This window comes from Corylus avellana, chromosome ca4 (genome assembly GCF_901000735.1).
Source record: "Corylus avellana chromosome ca4, CavTom2PMs-1.0".
Taxonomy (NCBI): domain Eukaryota; kingdom Viridiplantae; phylum Streptophyta; class Magnoliopsida; order Fagales; family Betulaceae; genus Corylus; species Corylus avellana.
The window spans coordinates 36381991-36403861 of record NC_081544.1 but is presented as its reverse complement, the minus strand read 5'-3'; the positions used below and the strand labels follow the sequence as shown (position 1 = coordinate 36403861).

Below are 21871 nucleotides of genomic sequence, written 5' to 3'. Positions count from 1 at the left end.
TAGTTTTATTGTGTATTTGTGTAGTAAAGTGATGTGTCATTCAACTATTGGATGCTGCAAAGGCGTTGTTTGCAGATGAATTGCATAATAGGGGCACTCATTATTATTAAATTTTGATAAAATTATAATTTTAAAAATTATTTATTTTTAAAGTGATATAAAAGGTAAATATAGAATTACTAAAAAAAGGATATTAACCTCCGGACACGTCTGTTTCCCACTGTGGCACTCAAGGGAGCTGTGTTATCTTAACGAAGATGAGCGCTGATCTGATCACCTCACAGAAGAACAGCGAAAAATTCAAAGCAACAACCGTAGGTTACTTATTTTCTACGCAAAGGCAATATTTTATTGGCGGGTGATCTACCAACCAGGTGACTTTATAATCTCCCTCTTTAATTAAACCACTGTTCCTGTCTCTAATCCTGCCTGTTAATAACAAGACAAATCTTATTCCCGAAATCGGAAACAACTTTCCGTTTGGCTTGAGACAAACGTCGTCTCATGCTAGCCAATTGAACCTCGATACCCCATAATGGCGTCAAGAACGGCCGTGAACCCTTCACGTTTAACATCTCCATTTGCTGCTAAACTAGAGGACAAAGCGGTCAGAGAACAGAGAAGGTACAGTACCGGTTGCCCACGGCTCGACAATAATTCCGTTTCAGGCTTGAAATAAAAAAAATAAAAAAAGTAAATAAAAAAGAGAGAGAGAGTCAGTGACACTCGCTCTAGAAAACGAAAAGGGCGTAATAAAGGTGTGGTGCTCGGACACTGTACGAATAGTAATGGCAGCGAGTAGTAATACCGCAGAGACCGTCGCAGAGGAGTCAGAGAAAAAGGATGGAGATGATGAGAGCCCAAATAGACCTCCAAAAAGCGGTTCTTCAATCGAGGAACTGATATTTTCGCAGAGCGACACCTAAGCCTCTTAGTTTGCTCCTAACCTAGAGTTAGAACACTTAATTATTATCGTTATCTACCAAGGTGTTTTAGAGCGTTTGGATGGTGATGATCATCGATCGGTTGCAGAGGAGGAGAGGCCTGCGTTGAGAATTCTTTGAGAAATGGCGTCTTCGAGTTTTCCGTCGGCCGGTAAAGTTTAATCTTTCTAATTCCGAGGGTTTTGAATTCTATGTTTCGTTGAATTCCGGTGTTTATGACTGTAAAGCAATCTGGAGAGTTAAATCAGTGTTTTTTGTGGTGGTCGATGGTGTAGATTCTGAGGAGGATGCGCTGTACAAGGCGCTGTGGTATGCATGTGCGGGACCTCTGGTCACCGTGCCTCGCCAAGGGAACCTCGTTTTCTACTTTCCCCAGGGTCACATCGAGCAGGTACTCCACAAATTTCTTCAGTTTTTGTGCAATCTCTTTTGCTCATCTCTGATTCTCAATTTTGAGCTGCAATGCGTTTCGTTTAATCCTTATATACATGTTTGTGTGTATGTACGTATGGATAGGTTGAGGCGTCGACAAATCAAGTGGTTGAGCAGCAGGTGCCGGCGTATGATCTTCCTGAGAAAATCCTCTGCCGCGTGCTCAATGTTCAGTTAAAGGTAAGAGCTTGCGGTCACTTGCAAGTTCTTCAGAAGCATATTTGATTTTGGTTTGCTGTTTCCACACATAATCTCATTTACTATTTTTTCTTTTTGTTCTTGTTATTCGATTGGAATTTTAAAATTCAATTGAGGAAGGCTGAACCGGACACCGATGAAGTGTATGCTCAACTTACTTTGGTTCCTGAACTCAGTGTATGTAATTCTGAAAGTGAATGTTTCTGGAACTTTGAAAGTGAACTAAAAATCGTAAATAATGGTAATAATGATGTGAATGTGTTTTGAACAGAAAGGAGAGAATTCAGTGGAGAAGGAGGCTCAGTCTCCTTCCCCTCCTAGGCCTCGTGTGCATTCCTTTTGTAAGACCCTTACAGCCTCGGATACGAGCACTCATGGTGGTTTCTCAGTGTTGAGACGCCACGCCGATGATTGCCTACCTCCACTGGTTAGTTGGACTTTCGTCCCGTGTCTTTATATCCTATTGCTTGGTTTATTTGGTTTTCATTTGAGTTCTGAGAATGTTGGCAATTGCTGGTTGGGTTCTTTTGCAGGACATGTCCAAGCAACCTCCAACTCAGGAGTTGGTTGCCAAGGATTTGCATGGACATGAGTGGCATTTTCGCCATATTTTTCGAGGTATTATTAAGTTTTATTGGCCACATTTATCGAATTCCCTGGTCCATTTCTTGTTTAATGACATTGCTAATAAAGTTCCCATTGTTGTAAGCTTTGATAGTTGATAAATTTTGTCATGCACTGTACTTATGAAATGGTGAAACGTGAATGTTAAATGCCAGGTCAACCAAGGAGGCATCTCCTTCAAAGTGGTTGGAGTCTTTTTGTCAGCTCGAAAAAGCTTGTTGCTGGGGATGCTTTTATTTTCCTCAGGTTTACTGTCATCTTCATTTCAAACCAGTTTCCATGACTCTGGTGTTGGAGTCTTCTTTGTTTGTTTGTTTGTTTGTTTGTTTGTTTTTTTTTTTTTTTCTGTTTTGGTGGCCTTTTTGTATACTTCCCATATGCTTAAGGGCACCTTACACTTTTTTAATGATATTTCTTTGATTATATATATATATATATAAAAATCAGTTTCCATGATTCTAAATCCCAGTTAAACAAATTCTTTGGTTCACTAATGACTACCGGTTGCACAATGTTGTAACCATAGGGGATGTGGCCTTGCCAATTAGTTATTTTAATCATTAGTCATTCATGTCTGATCAGTTTTTATATAATTTTGCTCTCAGAGGTGAAACTGGGGAGCTTTGTGTAGGGGTAAGAAGAGCTATGAGGCATCCAAATAATGTTCCATCTTCTGTCATATCTAGTCACAGTATGCATATTGGTGTTCTGGCAACAGCATGGCATGCTGTTAAAACGGGTACAATGTTCACTGTCTACTACAAACCAAGGTATGTAATTTTTCTTTATTTACATTTTTGTGGAGTGGATTCATTTCTTTTATCACTCAAAGAAATGTATTGAAATTGAATTAATGACATGGTAATAAGTTAGTAAGGTCTTTGTTTGTCCAGATTTTTTAGGATAGATTAGATATCCACGCACTTTATCATTTGGTTGTTGGGTATATAAATTATGATTTCAAAAGTGTTACAGAATGGTGTTGCATTTTTTTTTTTTTTTTTCTTTTTTCCCCCTTATGAGTAATATACATTTTACCATTAAAACTGACAAATGTTTTCTAAATATTAGGGAAAGGAAAAAAAAGAAGAAGAATCATATTCAACCCTGATAACCGGAGTTCATGTGTCTAGAGCTTTACTGCCACCTTCAGAGCTGCTGAAGTAGACGATGAAAATATTGTTGATTGCAGAAATCTTTTGTCAAAATTAGACATTACATGTAAACTAATTGTCTGTCTGTATTATGTAACAGTATATGGTTTTCTGGGAATTCTGATATTTTGATATCATCTAAAATGTATGCACCATCGGGGTATCCATTTTTAGAATATCATGCCCGTGTAAAATTTCTAAAATATGAAGCTTTATACATATTCATGATCACAGAAATGTCATGCAAATTGAGTCTGTGTATGGTGTAATAATATTGCAATTTTCTTTCAATCTTGGCATTTCTAGTTTTTCAATTGATGGCATTCTTGTAAATAATCTGAGTTTATTGTTCCCTTTGATAAATATGTGGACTCCGTCAAGAACAACTGCTCTATAGGGATGAGGTTCAAAATGAGATTTGAAGGTGAAGAAGCTCCAGAACAAAGGTATGAAAAATCTTGAAGCATGCTATTCTTTTTTTTTTTTTTTTGAACTTCAACAACAAAGGAGGAGGAAAACTTGAAAAGACAAATTTGCTGACAACTCTCCTGACATCCCTGTCTTTGTGGTCTAGGTTCTCAGGCACTGTGGTTGGAACTGAGGATGCTGATCCTATAAGGTGGCCTGGATCAAAATGGAGATGCCTGAAGGTACCATATTATGGTGCATAAGCTGTACAATTACGTAATCTCTTACTGCAAAACCTGGTGTTCTTTTGCAGGTTCGATGGGATGAAACTTCTCCTGTTCATCGTCCAGAGAGAGTTTCCCCTTGGAATATAGAACTTGCTTTGACTCCTACTCTGGATCCCCGTCCAGTGTGCCGACCAAAGAGGCCTCGTGTGAGCATGGCATCATCATCTACTGACTCCTTTGTTCCTGCAAGGGAAGGTATAGAACAACTTGCTGACATGCTTCAAATCTCCTTTTATCATCTTATAGTGTGCTTGTAGTTTGTTTAGGCACTAATATAAAGCCCCATCATTTATATGACCAGGTTTGTCCAAAGCTACTATAGACCCGTTGCCAGAAAAAGGTTTATTAAGGGCTGCGCAAGGTCAAACAATGTCGGCCATGGGAGGTTTCTTTGCTGAGAATAATGACTCAGACACTGCCCAAAACCCCACTTCTTTGATTCAATCACAAGGTAAGAATCAAACTGAAACTATTTTGGGTGAAAGAGTGGGACCATATGAATCTTCCTTAACTGATTCTTGAAATTGAAGTATATGAATCCAATTTCAGGTTCTTTGACCCTGCATGAATCCTACCGGTTCAGTTGGCCCTTTATTGATCAAAATCCTGACAATACTGATCAATTGAAGAAGAATGTTTTAGATCAGGATCAAAGATCCAATTCCCTTGCAAGTTCGCAGTTGATGATGTATCCCTCGCATAACATGTTGGAGCGCAGCATGGAACTTGCTGCAGTAGCAGTTGAGCAGTATCCAGGAAACAGGTTGTTACCTCTGCTGCCACCAACAAATATTGAGGATTCTCCTTATCCAACTTTTCTGAATTCACAGCCTCTATTCTTGCGAAAAGAAGAAGTTGTGAAATCTAAAAGAGATGGCAGTTGCAAACTCTTTGGTATATCCCTCAGTGGTAATCATGTGGCAACAGAAACAACCTCGGTACATGCAAATATTATGCATAGGCCACAAAGGCAAATTGTTCTTTCCCCAGGCCAGCCGCAAGCTTTGGTGTCTGACCTACCGTCTCAGCAAGTGGAGTGTCCAAAATCTGCAGAAATAGCAATTAGAGATGATGAATGGGGGAAGCCTTTTCAAGCTTTAGAGCAGCCTTCTAGAAATGTTCAGGGCAGGCTCCAGAGCAGTTCAACAAGAACTTGCATTAAGGTTTTCTCTTATCCATTTAATTTGCAAGCTTAATTTAGATGGTGTTTCTCTTTTTGGACAAGTGAATGCAAAATTTCACTTGTGTTTCCATCTAGAATTTGATCATTTTATATCTCTAATGAAACAGGTCCATAAGCAGGGGTTTGCTGTTGGGCGGTCTGTGGACCTTACCAAGTTTGAGGGCTACAATGAATTGATAGCAGAGTTGGATCACATTTTTGAATTTAATGGAGAATTAATTGCTCCCAACAGGAAGTGGCTGGTGACCTTTACTGATAATGAGGGTGATATGATGCTTGTTGGAGATGATCCTTGGCAGTAAGAACTTGGACTTCTGCCTTTTCTTGGTTTTTCTATTCCCTCCTCTTCCTTTCTGTCCCTCAATTGTGAAATTGTTTTTCTACTTAGCATATCATCATAAATGTGAAAAAAAAATTGAGCTTCTATAATTTTGCTTTAGTTCCAATCACGTTTCTGTTTCTGGATGAAGCAGAGAATTCTGTAGCATGGTCCGTGAGATCTTTGTCTACACTCGCGAGGAGGTACAGAAGATGCGCCCACGACCCTTGAATCCAAAAGTAAATGAAAGCTCATCCATTGAAGACAAAGAGAGGGGTTCAAAATTAGTTGAATGATTGACACACCTTCAGGAGTAGGTCCCAATACAGGTTTGTTATTGCCTTTTTCATTGTTGTGAATAAGCTTAGAGTCACTCAGATTTTTTTCAGTCACACGACTCACACCTTATAGATGGCTGTTCTTTTCAAAGTTACTCGCACAATGGAAGTTTGGTTCAGCTCTAAACTCCGAAACTATTTTAATAAGCCCATAATATTTCTGATGTTTTTTTTTTTTTGGGGGGTGGGGAGGGGGAATCTCATTTTTCTCTGTACGTTCTCAATTCAGAAGTCAGGTTGTGTTTTTTCAGGTTATGAAGCTGGAAAGTGGGATGTGCTGGCACTATCAGGCAACTTTTGAAGCCCTTATCTTTGGCGATGGCTTTATCACCTGTTTACTGCATGGAAAGTGGGATGTGTTCGCACTATCAGCAACTTTTGAAGCCCTTTTCTTTGGCGGTGGCTTTATCGCCTGTTTACTGCATGGATATTTGGTTTAATTCCAAATAGTACATAGTCTTTGGTCTTTCATTTTCTGGGTTGTTGTGGGGTGAGAGAAGGAAAAGTGAAGTGTCTGTGCTAAGAAGCTTCAGGAAGCTTTTCACATTCTGAATCTATGTACAGATAATTGCTTGTATACCTCTTCACGTTCAAGCGTAGGCAAGAGCTAAAATGTAGTTTAGAGATCCTTGTGGTGATCTTTTTGCAAGCATTATCCCCTAATTCTCTTCTGCCTGCTTTGATTTAAGACGTCGCTTCCTTGCTTGTTCCATCTGCTTTGATATTGACTTCGCTTCCTCACATCACATTAGTTTTATGACCTTTATATTATTAACTTCACGGGGGTAAATGCTGGTAACATTTTGTCTTCAGGGAATTGCTACGATTGGAAAATTGTTTCTGGGATAGTCTTCTCAATGCAGTTTCTTATTATTCAGCGGTGAGGGGAGGGGAGAAAAAAGAAAAAGAAAATAATGAGGTCGGGGGGATTGATGAGGACAAGTGCCATCAATTTGAGAGGCTTATGATTTTTCTTTTTCCACGGCTTTACAGTACCACATGGCAGCTTCCCAATCATTTTTCCTCAATTTAGGGAATAAAATTACTTTTTGATTTTCCATAAAAAAATATTTCACAATAGATTTTTTTATTTTCTCTATATGAATTAAATATTATTATTATTTTTTATCACTGCAACCAATGAGAGAGGAGAGAGAATTGTTGAGAGTCTTGGGACATACGAAAGAAATGAGAGAAAATTAGTTTTTTATAATTTAATAATACATGGGCATCTACAGTAGTTTTCAATGCATTGAAAAACACTGTAGATATCATTTGATGTTGGTTATATTTAGGGCTTTTAATATGGATATCTTTTTGTGGTTTTTTTTTTTAGATTTTTCCTAAACATAAGGAAAAGAATGGGCTATGGGTAGTCTCTGCTAGTGCTCTTAGGGGTGAGGATGAAACTAGGGAAATTAAAGGCTAATGTGAAAGAGAAGATTAAAGTTGTGTGGTTAACGTGACATAGTCACCATGCCAGTTTATAAGAGGATGTAATACAATACATAACAAAACCAAACATTTGCCTTGAAATTCAAAGGCGTGGTTTAATAGATGGCAATGGCCAATAGAGATGTTTGAGAAAACAAAGAATCATTGGAAACAAGAATATACTAGGAGAAATACTCAATGACTTTCTACTCGGCGAGACATAGCTGAGCCATTTCCAAATTCACCATCTAGTACTAGTTCAGATAGATCACCACTCTCAAAAAAGGAGTAGTGAAGGGCCTTCACGCATTGTACAGCTTCTCTGTCATTTACTATTAATGAAATATTTACCTGGTTGATAAACCAAAAAAAAAAAAATGTTAGAAAACTAAACGAAAGTACATCAGTATTCATGAGAATTATGATTAAGAGACCTTGGATGCACCCTGTGAGATCATCTGGACATTAACTCCATTGGTTCGAAGAACACGAAATACCTGCCATAAATGAAGCCAATTATGTGATGTAAAAGGTAAAAAAGAGAATCTGTTATGCAAATGACCCAATCTAAAAGCCCCCAAGACTCCAAACATACAAAAGGAACATGACTCGGGATAATCTCTATTACATTACGCAAGGAAATACAACACCTTCTCCAGTATCAACGAGGAACGCTGAACGTTGCCAATAAGAGAGATGATTGATCTGTGCTGCAGTAGATTCACGACTGCAATTTTCTCAAGCTCTTCCACTACATGGTCAAGTTCCTGAACAGATAAGACATCAGTGTAACTGGATTTGGTACTAAAGCAGACAATCCAATAGGACTCAATTTAGACCAAGAGAGAGACACTCAAATAAAGTTTCAATAGGGCAGGTAATTGCGTTCATTGAGTATGTTGGAAGTCCCACATTGCCTGGGTATTAAGGAGATTGGTCATTTATAAGGGTGAGGGGAAACCTCAACTCTTGAGCTAACTTTTGGGTTGAGTTAGGCCCAAGACCCATTTCTAACATGGTATCAGAGCCTAGCCCAATTAATTGGTTGTGGCCTACCGTCACCCATTGTAGCACGTGTTGGGCTTGGATGTCCTCCCGCCACACGTGAGGGGGCGTGTTGGAAGTTCCACATTGCCTGAGTATTAAGGAGATTGGCCATTTATAAGGGTGAGGAAAAACTTCAACTCTTGAGCTAGCTTTTGGGTTGAGTTAGGCCCAAGACCCATTTCTAATAGAGTAAGCCAAGAAATGGTTAGACCACAGTTCTATGTTGCAATTCAAGAATGAGCTTTGCATGAAAATGAACAAAAGAAGAGGGATATTTTGAAGATACATCACTGAAACAAAAATTAAAAAAAAAAAAAAAATGTAAAACCTTGGCTCCATGAAGCTGGTGCAGTGGCACCCAATTATCATTATCAACGTTGATAGTTAATTTAGAGTCCACTATTGAATTTGAGTATAAAAAGACACCAATAACTACAAAATATCATCAAAAGAAGCTGTCCAAATAAGATAATATTAATTAGATACTCAACCGGGTGGCTTTTTTCTGAACTCTATCGTACTGAGCACTGCAACACATCTCACCATTACATATTCACACAGCCACAAATTCACCAGGAGGGTGTGCTTGGCCAGGGCGGAATCAAAAATTTTGATGGGGGAGGCAAAATTATAAGACTTTGTTTCTTTTTTTTTTTGGGGGAGGCGGGGAGGAGCTACTACCTAGGTCCGCCCCTGCACCTCCAACAGGATTGACAGGTAAATTAGTGCAGAATGTTACGTAAACTGCAAAGTAAGATGCAAACTGAGAAAATAAATAACAATAGAAGAATATACGATCATGCACTTGCCTGCTGAATCAGTTCTCTGCTCCAAAGTTTGGATGGATCTAATGTCAAAGATATACTAACTTCACTAGTAGCAACAACATCCACGGATATGCCCAAATCTTCAAAGATTGAGAACACCTACTTGGAGGAAAACACCAAGCAAATAGCATTTACAACTAGCATCAGCCGTGAATGCAACAAGTGACGGAACAAAATCAAATCAAGAAACAATTTCTCACCTTTGCGAGGAAGCCAAATTGACCAAGCATGCAGGTACTAACTATATCCAACATGGTAACATTCTGCTTCAAAACTATGCTGGTCAGCACAGCCTGTAATTCATTTAGGTGAAGAAAATGGTCAGTACTGTTGGATTCCTCCAAAGCTTGGACGGCAAAGTTTCAGCTGCTACAAACCTTCCTCATATCTCTTGTTTTAGTGATGAGGGTACCAGGAGCTTTAGGGTTGTATGAATTCTTGACCCTAACAGGGATATTTCCCTCTCGGGCTGGTCGCATTGATTGTGGGTGTAGGACCTGCATACAGGGTGTGAATATGAATATTTCCCATGTGCCCTTGTTTTCACCCAAAAAAAAAAAAAAATAGCCGAGTCTCAATAATATAGTTTCATCACAAATCTATATATAAGTGCAAATAAAAGTAAAACACAGATATTACTAACTACCAAGTTTGTCCACTGAACAAACTGAACCCTAAAACTGCCTGCAGAGAACTTAGTCGCATCTGGTATTTTAGGATCCAAACCAGGAGTTGGAAAAAAGATGATCATGAAAGAATGCTATATTTACATGTAAAAACTATATATATCTGTATCCATAACAAATTAATGCTCTAGAAGGCCCCTCACATATGCACATATGTGTAAAGGATTGATATGTCCTATACATGAACATCAAAGTGAATAAGCAAGGATCTCTCTCTCTCTCTCTTACATACCCAACTTCTGCATGATATGCATAACAGATATTCTCTAAAAGCTGTGACGCTTTAACCCACTGGTCCAGTCCAGCTTTAATCACAAACAATATCTAAACAGCAAGAAGCAATATAAATATAACCTGAGCACCAAAGTATGCAAGCTCTGCTGCCTCATCGAATGACAAATAAGGTACAGGTTCTGCACGTGGATAAATACTAGGGTCGCAGGTCAAGACACCATCAACATCTTTCCAGACCTGTTGAAATTGTTAATTACGCTGGTATATAAGTTTGTTAATATCTATCAAAAGAAGATGTTCATAAAGCTCCCAACTAAAAATGCTATTTAGATCCAGACAGATAGTATGAATACATGCATGAATCCACACGTGTGCCTATGAGTTCTTGCAGTACATACACTAAGGTTCTTATTCTGACCTGAATTTCCCGCAAGCCTAAGGCTTTGCCAATGGTTGTAGCAGTCAGATCACTACCACCCCGACCCAAGGTGGTAATCGCACAAGATTTCCAGCCCTACAATAAGGGAAGACGTATATCATGCTCACAAAACCACCTATACGCTGATTTAAGTAAAACTAAAACAATATTTACTCCTCAGCAGGAAAATTAATGCAGCAGCAGTTCACTAGGACCTTTCCAAGGAAGCCAGTAACAACGGGAATTGCAGGATCATTGATCCAATCACCATGTAATCTCTTGGCAACAGCTGGGTAAGTTGCTTCCAAGATGTCCGCATTTGTGAAATCGTCCGTGGTTATGAAGCCAATATCAAACGCATCATACTACAAAACGTAACGTAGTTTGCTACTGCTGAAATTAATGGGTTGTCAAACTAATAATGCACAATTGAAGAAGAATATTACGTACTTGGTGTGCTTTAATACCAATTTTATTCAAATAAGCCACAAAGATTCTCGTGGACATGCACTCTCCAAATGAAACCAAATAGTCTCTCGTGCGGAGAGTTAACTCTTTCATCACAGCTATTCCTTTCAGAAGTTGCTCCAGTTCTTCCAAGTGAGCTATCAAATGTCTCCACACAACCCCCAAAAAATCCGATTTCCCCATTAGGATCAAAATATTGGGGACACTGACAAAGACTAATTGAATTTCATAAACAACAAGAAAGACATTTCATGCACTTAAATTACGAGTCCTAACCAGAGATAACAGAGCGATCAACTCCAAGTTCATCTACCGTCCTGAATAATCAAACACCACACTTGCTTATCACGCAGAAATAGCTATAGAGCATCATTTCAATCTCTTATAACATCTAGGATGCAGCTCTTTTAAACAAAAGAAAAAGAAAAAAAACGAAAGAAACCTAAGATGCAGCTCTTTCACAAAGCTCAACTCTTCGATTTCCGATGCCTTATTGACGCCACAACTGACAGCCTTCTCTCCAGCCTTCATCACAACCATTCAATTCCATAATTATTATCCCTCTCAATATAACAAAATAAAATATTTTGTGTGTGCGTGTGTGTGAAATACCTGTAAAAGTTTGTTAGTGGTTTTTCCCATAGCAGAGAGAACAACGGCAGGCCGTTCCTCAGGGAAACTGAGAATAAGAACGGCGATCTCTCTCATCCTCTTCGCCGATGCCACCGACGATCCTCCGAACTTCATTACGCACGTGAAAGCCTCCGCAGTTCCATCGGAGAATCGCTCCTCTATCTCCTCCTCTCTGAGCACAGCCTCTACTCCTCCTTTTATCATCGCTCTCCTCCTATCACTCCTTGAAGAATCTTCAATTGCCTCACATAGCAATCTTGACTGCGAGGCCACGGAATCTGAGAATCTGAGCCGCTTCAATGAGATAGGCATGTGTTGTGGACACAATTTGGAGCTCCTTATAGCTCCATGAAATGGAATTTTGACACCGTGTACGTGCAACGAAGCCGCCATTGTTGCAGGGTGAGGAATTTTACTGATTGCATCAACGAATTTCGCAGTCTAGGGTTTCACCGATTCAGAGAGTACAAACGCGCACAATGTCAAGAGCGAACATGTTATAGATTTTTGTCTCGATTATGATCAAAGAAATGAGAGAGAGAGAGAGAGCCTGCGATGCGGCGGAGAGACGTTTCATTATTCGGTAAAATAGTTGACCGCGGTCCGTGGTCGTCGCTTAGACCCCTTCGATGATATATTTTCAATCAGTTACCGCCAGAATTGGAGTTGACCGACCCAATCTTTTTTTTTTTTTAGTAGTTGAATCAGTTATAGACCATGCCTTATGAAGCAGATATCACTAGTTCGAATCCTCTTTCTCTTTCTCTTATGTGGACATGTAAAAAAAAAAAAAAAACGCTTGTTTATTTATTTATTTTTATAGGCAAGTAATTGAGTGCTAATTTTGGATGTGGAAATGAAAGGAAGGATCCACCATCACAATTAGATATATTTTTATAGAAAATGTTGGTGGTTTTTTCTTTTTTTTTTTTTCTTTTTTTTTTCGAATATTATTTTTTTAGAAAGTAAAAACAAAAAAACATAAAAAAAAAAACTAATCCTTATTTTCCACCCAATTTTTATAAAATAACACCATATAGAAAAACACTAAGAAAACATCTAACATTTCTCTTATATATAGTTTCATGTTGTTTAACATTTTTAAATAATATAATATAATATATATTAGATAGTGTAAAATTTAATTTTAATCCAACTGATATGGCAATTCCATTTTTATGTAATCAATATGACAATATAATCCTATAAAGTTCCAAGGAGTAGCTCAATTAGATGCAAACGACTCTCACGAAGCAAACATCACTTAGTTCGAATTTTCATTCCTAGAGACGGGAAAAAAAAAGAAAAAGGTGGAATCACTTTGATCACTTTCTTACTTGGTCATTTGTGGGTCAAACATTGTGGAAACAACAAAATGTGAAACAAATTGTTAGAAATGATAGATTGAGAGGGATGGTCAGAATAAATTTGATCAGGAAAACTAACTCAAGTTTCCCCGTAAATCCTAAGTGTAAAAAGCCAATCAAATCCTCTTTCCTACCATACATTAACATGCCAAAGTAGTTTCAACGAATCAACTTTTGGGAGATGTGGGAGCACGTTGACATATTGAGGCGACATGCGCGCCGTTTGGAAAAATCGCTCTGTTAAGAAATATTTGAAGAAAGAAACGCTACGAAAATCAATTATTGGGTTATAATCGCAACAATTGTCGCCTTAACACCAGGCTGGGACGCCGGAGCAAAAGCCAGTTGGTGCTTGAAGAACTTGGGAAATATCGGAAACAAGTATTGAGATTTCCTACTTGTTCTGTTCCTCCTCTTGTGAAAAATTGGCTTTTGTTAACGAGTGACCTTATAGCATTCGAAAGCTTCAAAATTTACGAGCAAAGTAAATGTCTTCAATGAATGCCCAAAACCTTTTGCTACCTCCCCGATGTTCTCCTGTGGTAGGCGTAGCTCATGACAAAGTTCCGGCGACAGTAAGATCTGCAAGTTTTGATGAAATCCCTTCATGGGCCACTCTCAAATGCAACCCATCTTCGATTAAAAGCCACCGAATCCAACAAAGCCAAGTTGAAAATGTTCACTTGATTTCTTTATCGAAACAAGGGAAGCTCAAAGAAATTGATGAATTTCTTGAACGCATGGACGAGGCCGGCGTTCCCGTTACTCCCCACTCGTATAAAAGCCTCCTGGAAACATGTGGCAGGTTGCGAGCTTTATCGGATGGGAGATTGATTCACGAGCGGTTGCGAAGAACGGTGAAGGACCCAACTGGATTTCTTGAGAATTACGTTCTTCAGATGTATTGTGACTGTCGTAGCTTCGCGGACGCACAGAAATTGTTTGATGAAATGCTAGAGAGGAGTTTAGTCTCGTGGGCAATAATTATATCTGCTTACGCGAAGGAGGGGCTTTTGGACAAAGCTGTTCGGTTGTTCTCGCATATGCAGAGGTCAGTATCAGGAATTAGACCGATCCCGTCTATCTATATTAGCCTCTTCCGGTCCTTGAAAGATTCTTCTCTTTTAGAGCTTGGGAAACAGATACATTCTCACGTGATAAGAAATGGGTTCGGTTCTAATGTTCCGGTTGACACGGCAATCATCAACATGTATGTCAAGAGTGGTTGGTTAGAAGGTGCCGAGCTTGCTTTTGATCGGATGGTTGAAAAAAATGCTGTGGCTTGGACTGGGTTGATGGTGGGGTACACCCAAGCTGAGAAACTGGAGGATGCCCTGGCATTGTTTGCTAAGATGGTTAAGGAAGGTGTTCCCATGGATGAGTTCGTGTTCTCCATAATTCTCAAGGTGTGTGGCGTTCTGGAGTACTTGAACATGGGAAGGCAAATTCATGGTTATAGTGTTAAACTTGGAATGGATTCCAATTTTTCAGTAGGAACTCCTCTTGTGGACCTTTACGTCAAATGTGGGAGTTTTGAATCTGCTTGCCGAGCATTTGAGAGGATAACTGAACCGAATGATGTTTCATGGAGTTGCATAATCGCTGGTTATTGCCAAATTGGTGAATTTGAGGAGTCGGTCAAGATTTTTAAATCTCTAAAGAGTAAATGCGTGGTTTTAAATTCATTTGTATACACTAGCATTTTCCAGGCCTGCGCTGCACTTGCAGATTTAAATTTGGGTGCTCAAACTCACGCTGATGCAATTAAAAGAGGCTTAGTTTCCTACCTATATGGAGAGAGTGCTATGATTACTATGTATTCAAGATGCGGGAGATTAGACTATGCCTACCGATCCTTTGAATCACTAGACAAACCTGATACTGTGGCCTGGACTGCTATAATTTGTGGTTACGCTTATCATGGCAATGCCACTGAAGCTTTAAGGCTCTTCAATAGAATGTGGGACTGTGGTGTAAGGCCAAATGCAGTTACATTTATTGGGGTTTTAACCGCTTGCAGTCATTCAGGCTTGGTCACAGAGGGCAAGAAATACTTGGATTCAATGAAGGGCGAGTACGGTGTGGACCCAACTGTTGATCATTATGACTGTATGGTCGACATATACTCTCGTGCCGGGCTACTAGAGGAGGCACTTGAATTGATAAAGAGCATGGCTTTTGAACCTGATGCAATGAGTTGGAAAAGTTTATTGGGTGGGTGTTGGACCCATCAGAATCTTGAGCTTGCAAAGATTGCAGCAGAAAACATCCTTCAGCTGGAACCAGAAGATCCTGCTACTTACATTGTCATGTTTAACTTATATGCTTCATTTGGGAAATGGGAAGAAGCTGCTCATTTTAGAAAGATGATGGCCGAAAGGAACTTGAGAAAGGAAGTCGGTTGCAGTTGGATTACTGTGAAGGGTAAAGTGCATCGGTTTATAGTAGGTGATAGACACCACCCACAAGCAGAACAGATTTACTCAAAATTAAGGGAGTTCACTTCATCCACTGAGAATGCTGAAACTGCCCTTTTAACTGAAGAGGAGGATGTCTCCTCTGTATTGCCTGAACGGAAAGCACAGCTTCTTGACCATAGCGAGAGACTTGCTATAGCATTTGGGCTCATATCCACACCAAGCAACGCTCCAATTCTGGTTTACAAAAACCTCCGGGCGTGCAAAGACTGCCATGATTTTGCAAAGCAAGTGTCCTCGGCAACAGGACGCCAAATTGTTGTGAGAGATTCCAACAGATTCCATCACTTCAAGTTAGGGGAGTGTTCTTGCAATGATTACTGGTGATGTGTAAATTAAATTACTCAATACTTGCATGAAAATACCAAGTCATTTACCAATTTTTGCTATTAAATCCTCGCACGTTTTTGGGGTTGTATTTATTTCAACTAATTTTTTGCCGCCATTGGACCAGAACCCAGCCATCAATCTCATGCATAGATCATCACACAATTGGTATAGATTCAGCAAATCCAGCAGAGCAAGAGCACAAGGTTTTTTTCCCTTGAGGCAAGTGGTGGGAACTGTGTGCTAGCCGCCGCTGTATTCACGTGCACGCGTGGCTGCGTTGCACGCTTGGTCACCATTAGTGTGATTCGGGCGTGACGGAATCAATCGGGGCTTGATACAATAATACATCACGATAATGTGGACTAATGCACTTGCGTGTGATTACAGAGATAAAGTTGAATATATTTTAGTAGCATTAAAGTACAAGTGGGCAGGGGAAAAGGTATGGATGGCGAGCTCTTGTGCCTGTGCATGAGTATGTCCAGATTTTGTGTATGATTGCAGTGACACGAAGAGAATACTCTCATTGGCAGAGTGGCTATTTTTTAATCGAGTTGATTATATTAGAGTGATTTTTTTATTTACCACTACAATCCGACATGCATCATGCATGTGTAAGTTTGGTAAGTCGCAAATTTCTATTTAATAATTTTTTAAAAAAAATACAAGTTGTTCATTAAATAAAGGTTGTTTTTGCCCGATAACCAAACAGGGTTCTTGGAATCTAGATATGTGTCGGCACCAAACCAACCACCACATATCCATCATACGTAAGAATATATTGTGTGTCCAATAAATTGCTATTAAAATATTTTTTTTTAAAAAAAACAGTAACACAACAAAACTTGCAAATTGCAATCCAGCTTCCCAATTTATTGTGCCCGCTAAAAGGCTAAAATTGAGAAAAATGGTACGAATTATGGATATTTAGAATATATTTAATGAAGCTAGGAATTAGGATCCACTAAAGCTGATTTGGGCCGAATTTTTATTTTACAACAAAGAAAAATCAGATCCCCTGTCCAATTCCAATGATTGTGTCATTTATGCCATACAGAGATCAGAATCCAACTTATCGGATTAGAAATAGTATAAATGAATAGACAAAAAGATGAAAGAAACAAAGAGTATACCTGTGAGCTGTGGCCGATGGGGATAGTGTTATTGTATATTAAGTTGGCGCCAAAGAAGAAGCTCGTGTATTTGGTCCTTTTGGAAATTGGGATGGATAAATCTTATCCGCTTCTACGGCTACTGATGCCTCACCTAGAGTGAACTAAGTAACTAACCAACATCCTCTGTTGGTGTCTCTACCCTCCTTAAATTTCCTTACCTTTTTTCAGTTCACTCGCTCTCTTTCAATATTTTCACGCAATTTGTCTTCTGGGTCTCATTCTTCTTCTTTGGATTCTAGCGAAAACATAAGTGCGGAGTTTTGTTGGGTGCAGTCGTGGCTTTGTTGTGTTCATTTTTTGAAGGTGGGTTTTGCTAATCTCTGCTTCTGTTCAACATGAACTGGTTCGATTCTACTTATGTCACTCACGCATGTTCTAATTTGGACTTTCTGATATCTGTTGTCTTGTGATGGTCATTCGAGTGTTGTTATTCTTCTTCTCCTTCATTTTTATCATGCTTATGTTGAAGCGTACAGACTTGGCTGAATTCTGTAGATGAGTATGTCTGAAATTGTCAGAATAAATCGAATGCAACAATTCCTTGATTTTCATGGAACCCATTTTATGAATTTGTAGTCTGTGACTCAGAGACCCAGAACTAAGCCAATTACTTCGAAGGCGAAGATGGAAATTATCAAATCCAAGTTTATCTGTTTTTATGTCGACCCAAAACCTCAATTTTCTTAAAGCCTTTAAATTGGGTGTTAGGAATGTCTTGTTTGCTAGATGACAGCCTAAAGATCGCATTTACAGTGTCATGTATATGGCTGCTGGTTTCTTTAGGAGCTCTCTGTATTTTCAAATGGCAACTCTATAAGGCAGTTCAGCCATTTGTGTTTCTGCTGATGTTACATATGGAAAGAAAGAAAATAGATGGTATTCCACACATATGGAATATATCTTTTCATAAATATTAAGCGTACCTTTTCTTCTGTTTGTTTTGGTTTTTACTAGGCATCCTGTGTGGATGGAGAGCAAGTCACTTGAATTTGCTATGTTCTAACTTTGCTTTCTGAGAATTTCGTTTCTTCAAAGTATATATCTGAGGCCATGGACGTTGGAGAAGCTAAATGTTCCAAAGGCTACGGCAAGGCCCCGTGGATATTTAAAGGCAGGCAAGTGTCCAACCCTTTGGTTATTTAAATTCCCATTCTCTGGTTGATATTGTTCTTCTTCTTTCTCGAACAACAAAAACCAATTTGCTTAATTATCCGGTTTCTTCTCAGTGCCTTGTACCAGCTCCATCTTGTGAAAGCAGAAACGGCTCGAGCATGCATCCCGAAAGAGTTTAAATTAGTTGAAGCTTTTGGGTATTGATATTTATTACCATTGTTGTTTTTATGTGAGGCAATAAGAGATATTAGTGGGAGCACTGTATAAATGATGACATAAACCAACTATTTTATTTCCTATCCTAATAACACCAGCTAAATATGGAAATGGTTGCTCCAACTATTACTCTCCTGTAAAGGATAGGGGTGATTTCAGACTTTAAGAATTTCATTTTGCATAAGAAAAATTCTGAATTTACACTTTGCAGGTACACTCTTGGTGGCTTCTTTCTTGCCAGCTATGATGACAGTCCAGCTGGAGTCTTTGATGAGGTTCGACATTATTATTTCTTTAGGAAGTTGTTGATTCAGTTTTTGGAAATTACTTGAAAATTGAGATCATTAATAAGAGTAATCCTGTGGCCGGAAATGGTAAACTTTCCAATGTTTGCTTCAGGAAAAGAATTGATCTTTAACTAAATTCATTTAGTCGTATAACAGTGTGCGTATTTTTTTTACCAGCTCGTGGTGATTGCGGGGCTTGTATGGAACCGACCAACATCTTGCGCGTATGTTTCGCATCCAAATCTTACTTTATAATAAGAAAACATAATTATCATTTCATAGAACTGATTGACCTTCTTCCTTTTTAGCTAGGCACACCCTATGTGCAAGCACACCGACAGCCTAAACTCGTGTGTCCTAGAAATTGATCCTGGGACCTCAAGTTTGAGTATTATGCTAACTGACACCGAAACCAAAGGCCTTTCACGAAATGCACCATTAATTGGTCTGTTAGTGAAGTATCTTGTTGAAAGATTTTCCTAGTCTGGCAGAACACTCTGATAAGTCCTAATGAAGCTAGCAAACTTTACTTTACTTTAACAAATTAGCTGATTTCCACCACTGAAGGCTGGTTTTTTGAATGTGAGACACTTATATTGGACTACTCAACTTTGCAACTTGAATGTGCCATTGATTCTATATACGTATTAGTAGAGGAATCATTGTCTTGCTATGTACAGTCATGTTTGCCATTGCATGACAGAAACAATTGAAACAAGGCTTTCAGCTCACATAAAGCACCTGCTTTTCTTTTTAGTTGGTCTAAAAGCAATGCTTAGAGATTGCAGCCAATTCATAATTTAACCATGCCTCAGAACAGAATTCAAATTTGTTGCAGAAAAAAGTTGGCTGTTTGTACACTATACCATCATAAGTTATTTACTTGAAAGTGAGCATTCTTAACTTTGGCTTTTGTCAGCAGATGGGCAGCTAAGGTGCTTGTGAACAGCAACGAGGCTTGTACTCATGGAAGAAAGGTGGGAGCAAGATTGCAGACTTCTTCTTTGTCCAAATTTAAGATCCTTAAATTTATTACAACTCAAACGTCATGAGTATCTGAACAAAAGTATTGCACTGTTCAGATATTTTAGACAATGTTGGCTGATCATAAAAGTACAATGATGTAAAATTTGAAAAGGAAATGCTTTTAGAACAATCACAGGTTTCTTGAAGCAAAAAAGAAAAATTTTATGGCCCTTGGGAATTGATGATTAATTTCTTTACTTTTTATTTTCTTTTATTAGCCACCTTCCGATATAGGCTAGCACACTCCATAACATTCCTGCCTCCCCTAGCATGGATGTGCCTTTGACACTAAAAAAGTCACATTCTTTCTTTAATTTCCATCCATAAATCTGTGGTCTTCTTTTTTGTTTTTGTCCCCTTGCAGGAAGTAGGGCTTCCAAGTCAGGTTGCCAGGATTTCAAAGGTAGGACCTGGGCCTTTTACTTTCCTATTGCCTTCATGATACTTACATATTCGACTATAGAACCTTTTGTCCATTTTTGTAATGTTCAAGGTGAATGCCTATATGGTTTTCCTGTTATGTATGCATATGAGCATTCATTAAAAAATCAACAATTAATTTATATCTTGTACAATATGATGTCTGTTCAAACCAGAGAATCACAGCAATCACAAGGCAACCAAAGAGTAAAGACATTGGATTTTTAGACGTGATTGGTATGGGTGCTACTTTCAGAAGCCGGAGTGATCATATGAATGTTCAAGAGACCGAAATCAAGGGTCTTGATACTAAAGATACCTGCAATATCAACCTTACAACTATTGGTGAGTCGGTTAAATTGATATTATTGTGTAGTGCTAAGTTCTGGCTACTGTAGTAGTTAACATTGGTCCTTTATCTTTTAGTACAGTATGTCATTTTTTTGATAGGAGAACCCTTAATAGACAAAAAAAAACTTCTTGTAATTTGAAATTCCAGCTTTATAAAATTCACTGTGTAAAATATATAGAATTTCGACTTCGCAGCCTGGTATCTCTCCTCCTGAAGTTGAGCTACTTTGGCTGGAGTTACAAGATCTTTCGAGTGGATTACATGAACAAGGATAGCTAGGCCTCATGACAAACTCTATAGTCCTTGTTGGTTCTTAGCCGATGTGGGACTAAGTCCCATGATTTATGGGACAAGCTTACCTAACCTATTACTTATGTTCTTCCTTTTGTTGGCTAGACGCCTTCTCCTCGTCCTTTGTCTTCCTCATCTAAAACAATGTGTTGCACATCGAAGGAAATATCACATTCCATGTTTATCTCTTAAAATTATCCTCATTCATACTTGTCAATGAATTTGTCATTAATTTTCTTGGTCACGAGCTTGGTGATGGCAGGGCCTGCATCTAATTACAAGTGGAAGGGGCCAGCCATCAAAATGTCTCTTCCAAGTTATAGGTAAGTTTTGCCAAGGGATTTGTTGTAGGAGTTGAGATTTTATTGTAAGAGTCCCAACATCGTGACGGCTAACATTTCTGTGGTGTAAAATTGCAGTGGCCGTACCGAGCATAATCCCAACCTTCTCAAGTATTCTTGCCAGATTGAATGCAGGTTCTTTTTTCCCCTTTGGTCTCCAAATTACTCTTTTGTGCTCGTCAAGCATCACTACGGTCTATCGTTAAGCCTAAAAATATCATTGAGTATGGACAATCCTCATGTCTTATATTATAAACCCACCAAAATTAAAAGACTAATTTGGTTGAATAAGTTAATATTCATGATTTTGATATAAATACTTGCATATAATCGTGGTTGCTTCCGGACTAATGTATGATATAGGGTGCGAGCAGTGCAGCCAGTTGTAGTGTCAAGACCAGGTCCTAAACTCAATAATGACAGAGAACATTATTCAGTACAACGTAGTTACAATGTCGTGGAGTCTACATCTGAGGAACACAGAGATAATGGAGAAAACATCAGCATGTCTGTCATGTTGTCAAAACCCATATTGGCTTTGGAGTTCAGTTGTTTGAAAATGAAGGTAGAAGCTCCCATTGTAGTTTTCCCTTGCTCTACAAATTCTTAGGAGCACAAGTATTGCAGAAATTCTTTCATAGTGCTGTGTACAAGAATATAAATGAATGAAGTTCATTTCCCTAAATTGCCTCCATTTTTTATTTTCAAGTGCGTTTTGCATAGTAGGAATGTGACAACAGCTTCTAGCAATATTGATGAAAATTCATACTAAAAATTACCAAAAAAAAACACTTCCTTTCCCTTTTACTTGAGAACTTTACAAAATTCTTCCACATTCAACA

The 21871-nt window shown here is 38.7% G+C and overlaps 2 protein-coding genes and 1 pseudogene across 3 annotated transcripts; 2 read left to right on the top strand and 1 right to left on the bottom strand.

Moving 5' to 3' along the window:
* Window positions 1-730: 730 nt before the first annotated feature.
* Window positions 731-6559, top strand: LOC132177212 (auxin response factor 18-like; annotated as a pseudogene).
* Window positions 6560-7396: 837 nt separating this feature from the next.
* LOC132179008 (aspartokinase 2, chloroplastic) lies at window positions 7397-12225 on the bottom strand. The gene is made up of 13 exons (XM_059591613.1): window positions 11614-12225; window positions 11444-11526; window positions 11278-11318; window positions 10984-11138; window positions 10749-10898; window positions 10534-10629; window positions 10236-10352; window positions 9573-9692; window positions 9396-9488; window positions 9178-9294; window positions 7972-8088; window positions 7756-7818; window positions 7397-7672 (listed from the first exon to the last, which is right to left on the bottom strand). Exons 1-13 carry the CDS (start codon window positions 12025-12027, stop codon window positions 7517-7519), a joined length of 1722 nt encoding a protein of 573 aa, XP_059447596.1. The 5' UTR covers window positions 12028-12225; the 3' UTR covers window positions 7397-7516.
* A 979-nt stretch (window positions 12226-13204) lies between these two features.
* LOC132176890 (pentatricopeptide repeat-containing protein At5g13270, chloroplastic) lies at window positions 13205-21714 on the top strand. Of its 2 annotated transcripts, XM_059589049.1 has the most exons (11): window positions 13206-15170; window positions 16537-16540; window positions 18210-18293; window positions 18524-18587; window positions 18777-18823; window positions 19522-19576; window positions 19990-20028; window positions 20222-20390; window positions 20951-21011; window positions 21108-21164; window positions 21393-21714. In XM_059589049.1, exons 1-11 carry the CDS (start codon window positions 13490-13492, stop codon window positions 21637-21639), a joined length of 2508 nt encoding a protein of 835 aa, XP_059445032.1. In that variant the 5' UTR covers window positions 13206-13489; the 3' UTR covers window positions 21640-21714. The 2 variants fall into 2 exon arrangements, with proteins under 2 accessions (XP_059445031.1, XP_059445032.1); XM_059589048.1 differs by lacking the exons at window positions 16537-16540; window positions 18210-18293; window positions 18524-18587; ... (5 more) ...; window positions 21108-21164; window positions 21393-21714 and adding an exon at window positions 15933-16362 and having other exon boundaries at window positions 13205-15801.
* The last annotated feature ends 157 nt before the right edge of the window (window positions 21715-21871 follow it).

Coding starts and splice junctions, on each gene's coding strand:
- LOC132179008 (XM_059591613.1), bottom strand. CDS start 12,027: ATGGCGGCTTCGTTGCACGTACACGGTGTCAAAATTCCATTTCATGGA. Junction 9,489..9,572: donor AAACAAGAGATATGAGGAAG/GTTTGTAGCAGC, acceptor AATGAATTACAG/GCTGTGCTGACCAGCATAGT. Junction 9,295..9,395: donor AATTTGGCTTCCTCGCAAAG/GTGAGAAATTGT, acceptor TCCTCCAAGTAG/GTGTTCTCAATCTTTGAAGA.
- LOC132176890 (XM_059589049.1), top strand. CDS start 13,490: ATGTCTTCAATGAATGCCCAAAACCTTTTGCTACCTCCCCGATGTTCT. Junction 20,029..20,221: donor AGGTTGCCAGGATTTCAAAG/GTAGGACCTGGG, acceptor TGTTCAAACCAG/AGAATCACAGCAATCACAAG. Junction 21,012..21,107: donor ATGTCTCTTCCAAGTTATAG/GTAAGTTTTGCC, acceptor GTAAAATTGCAG/TGGCCGTACCGAGCATAATC.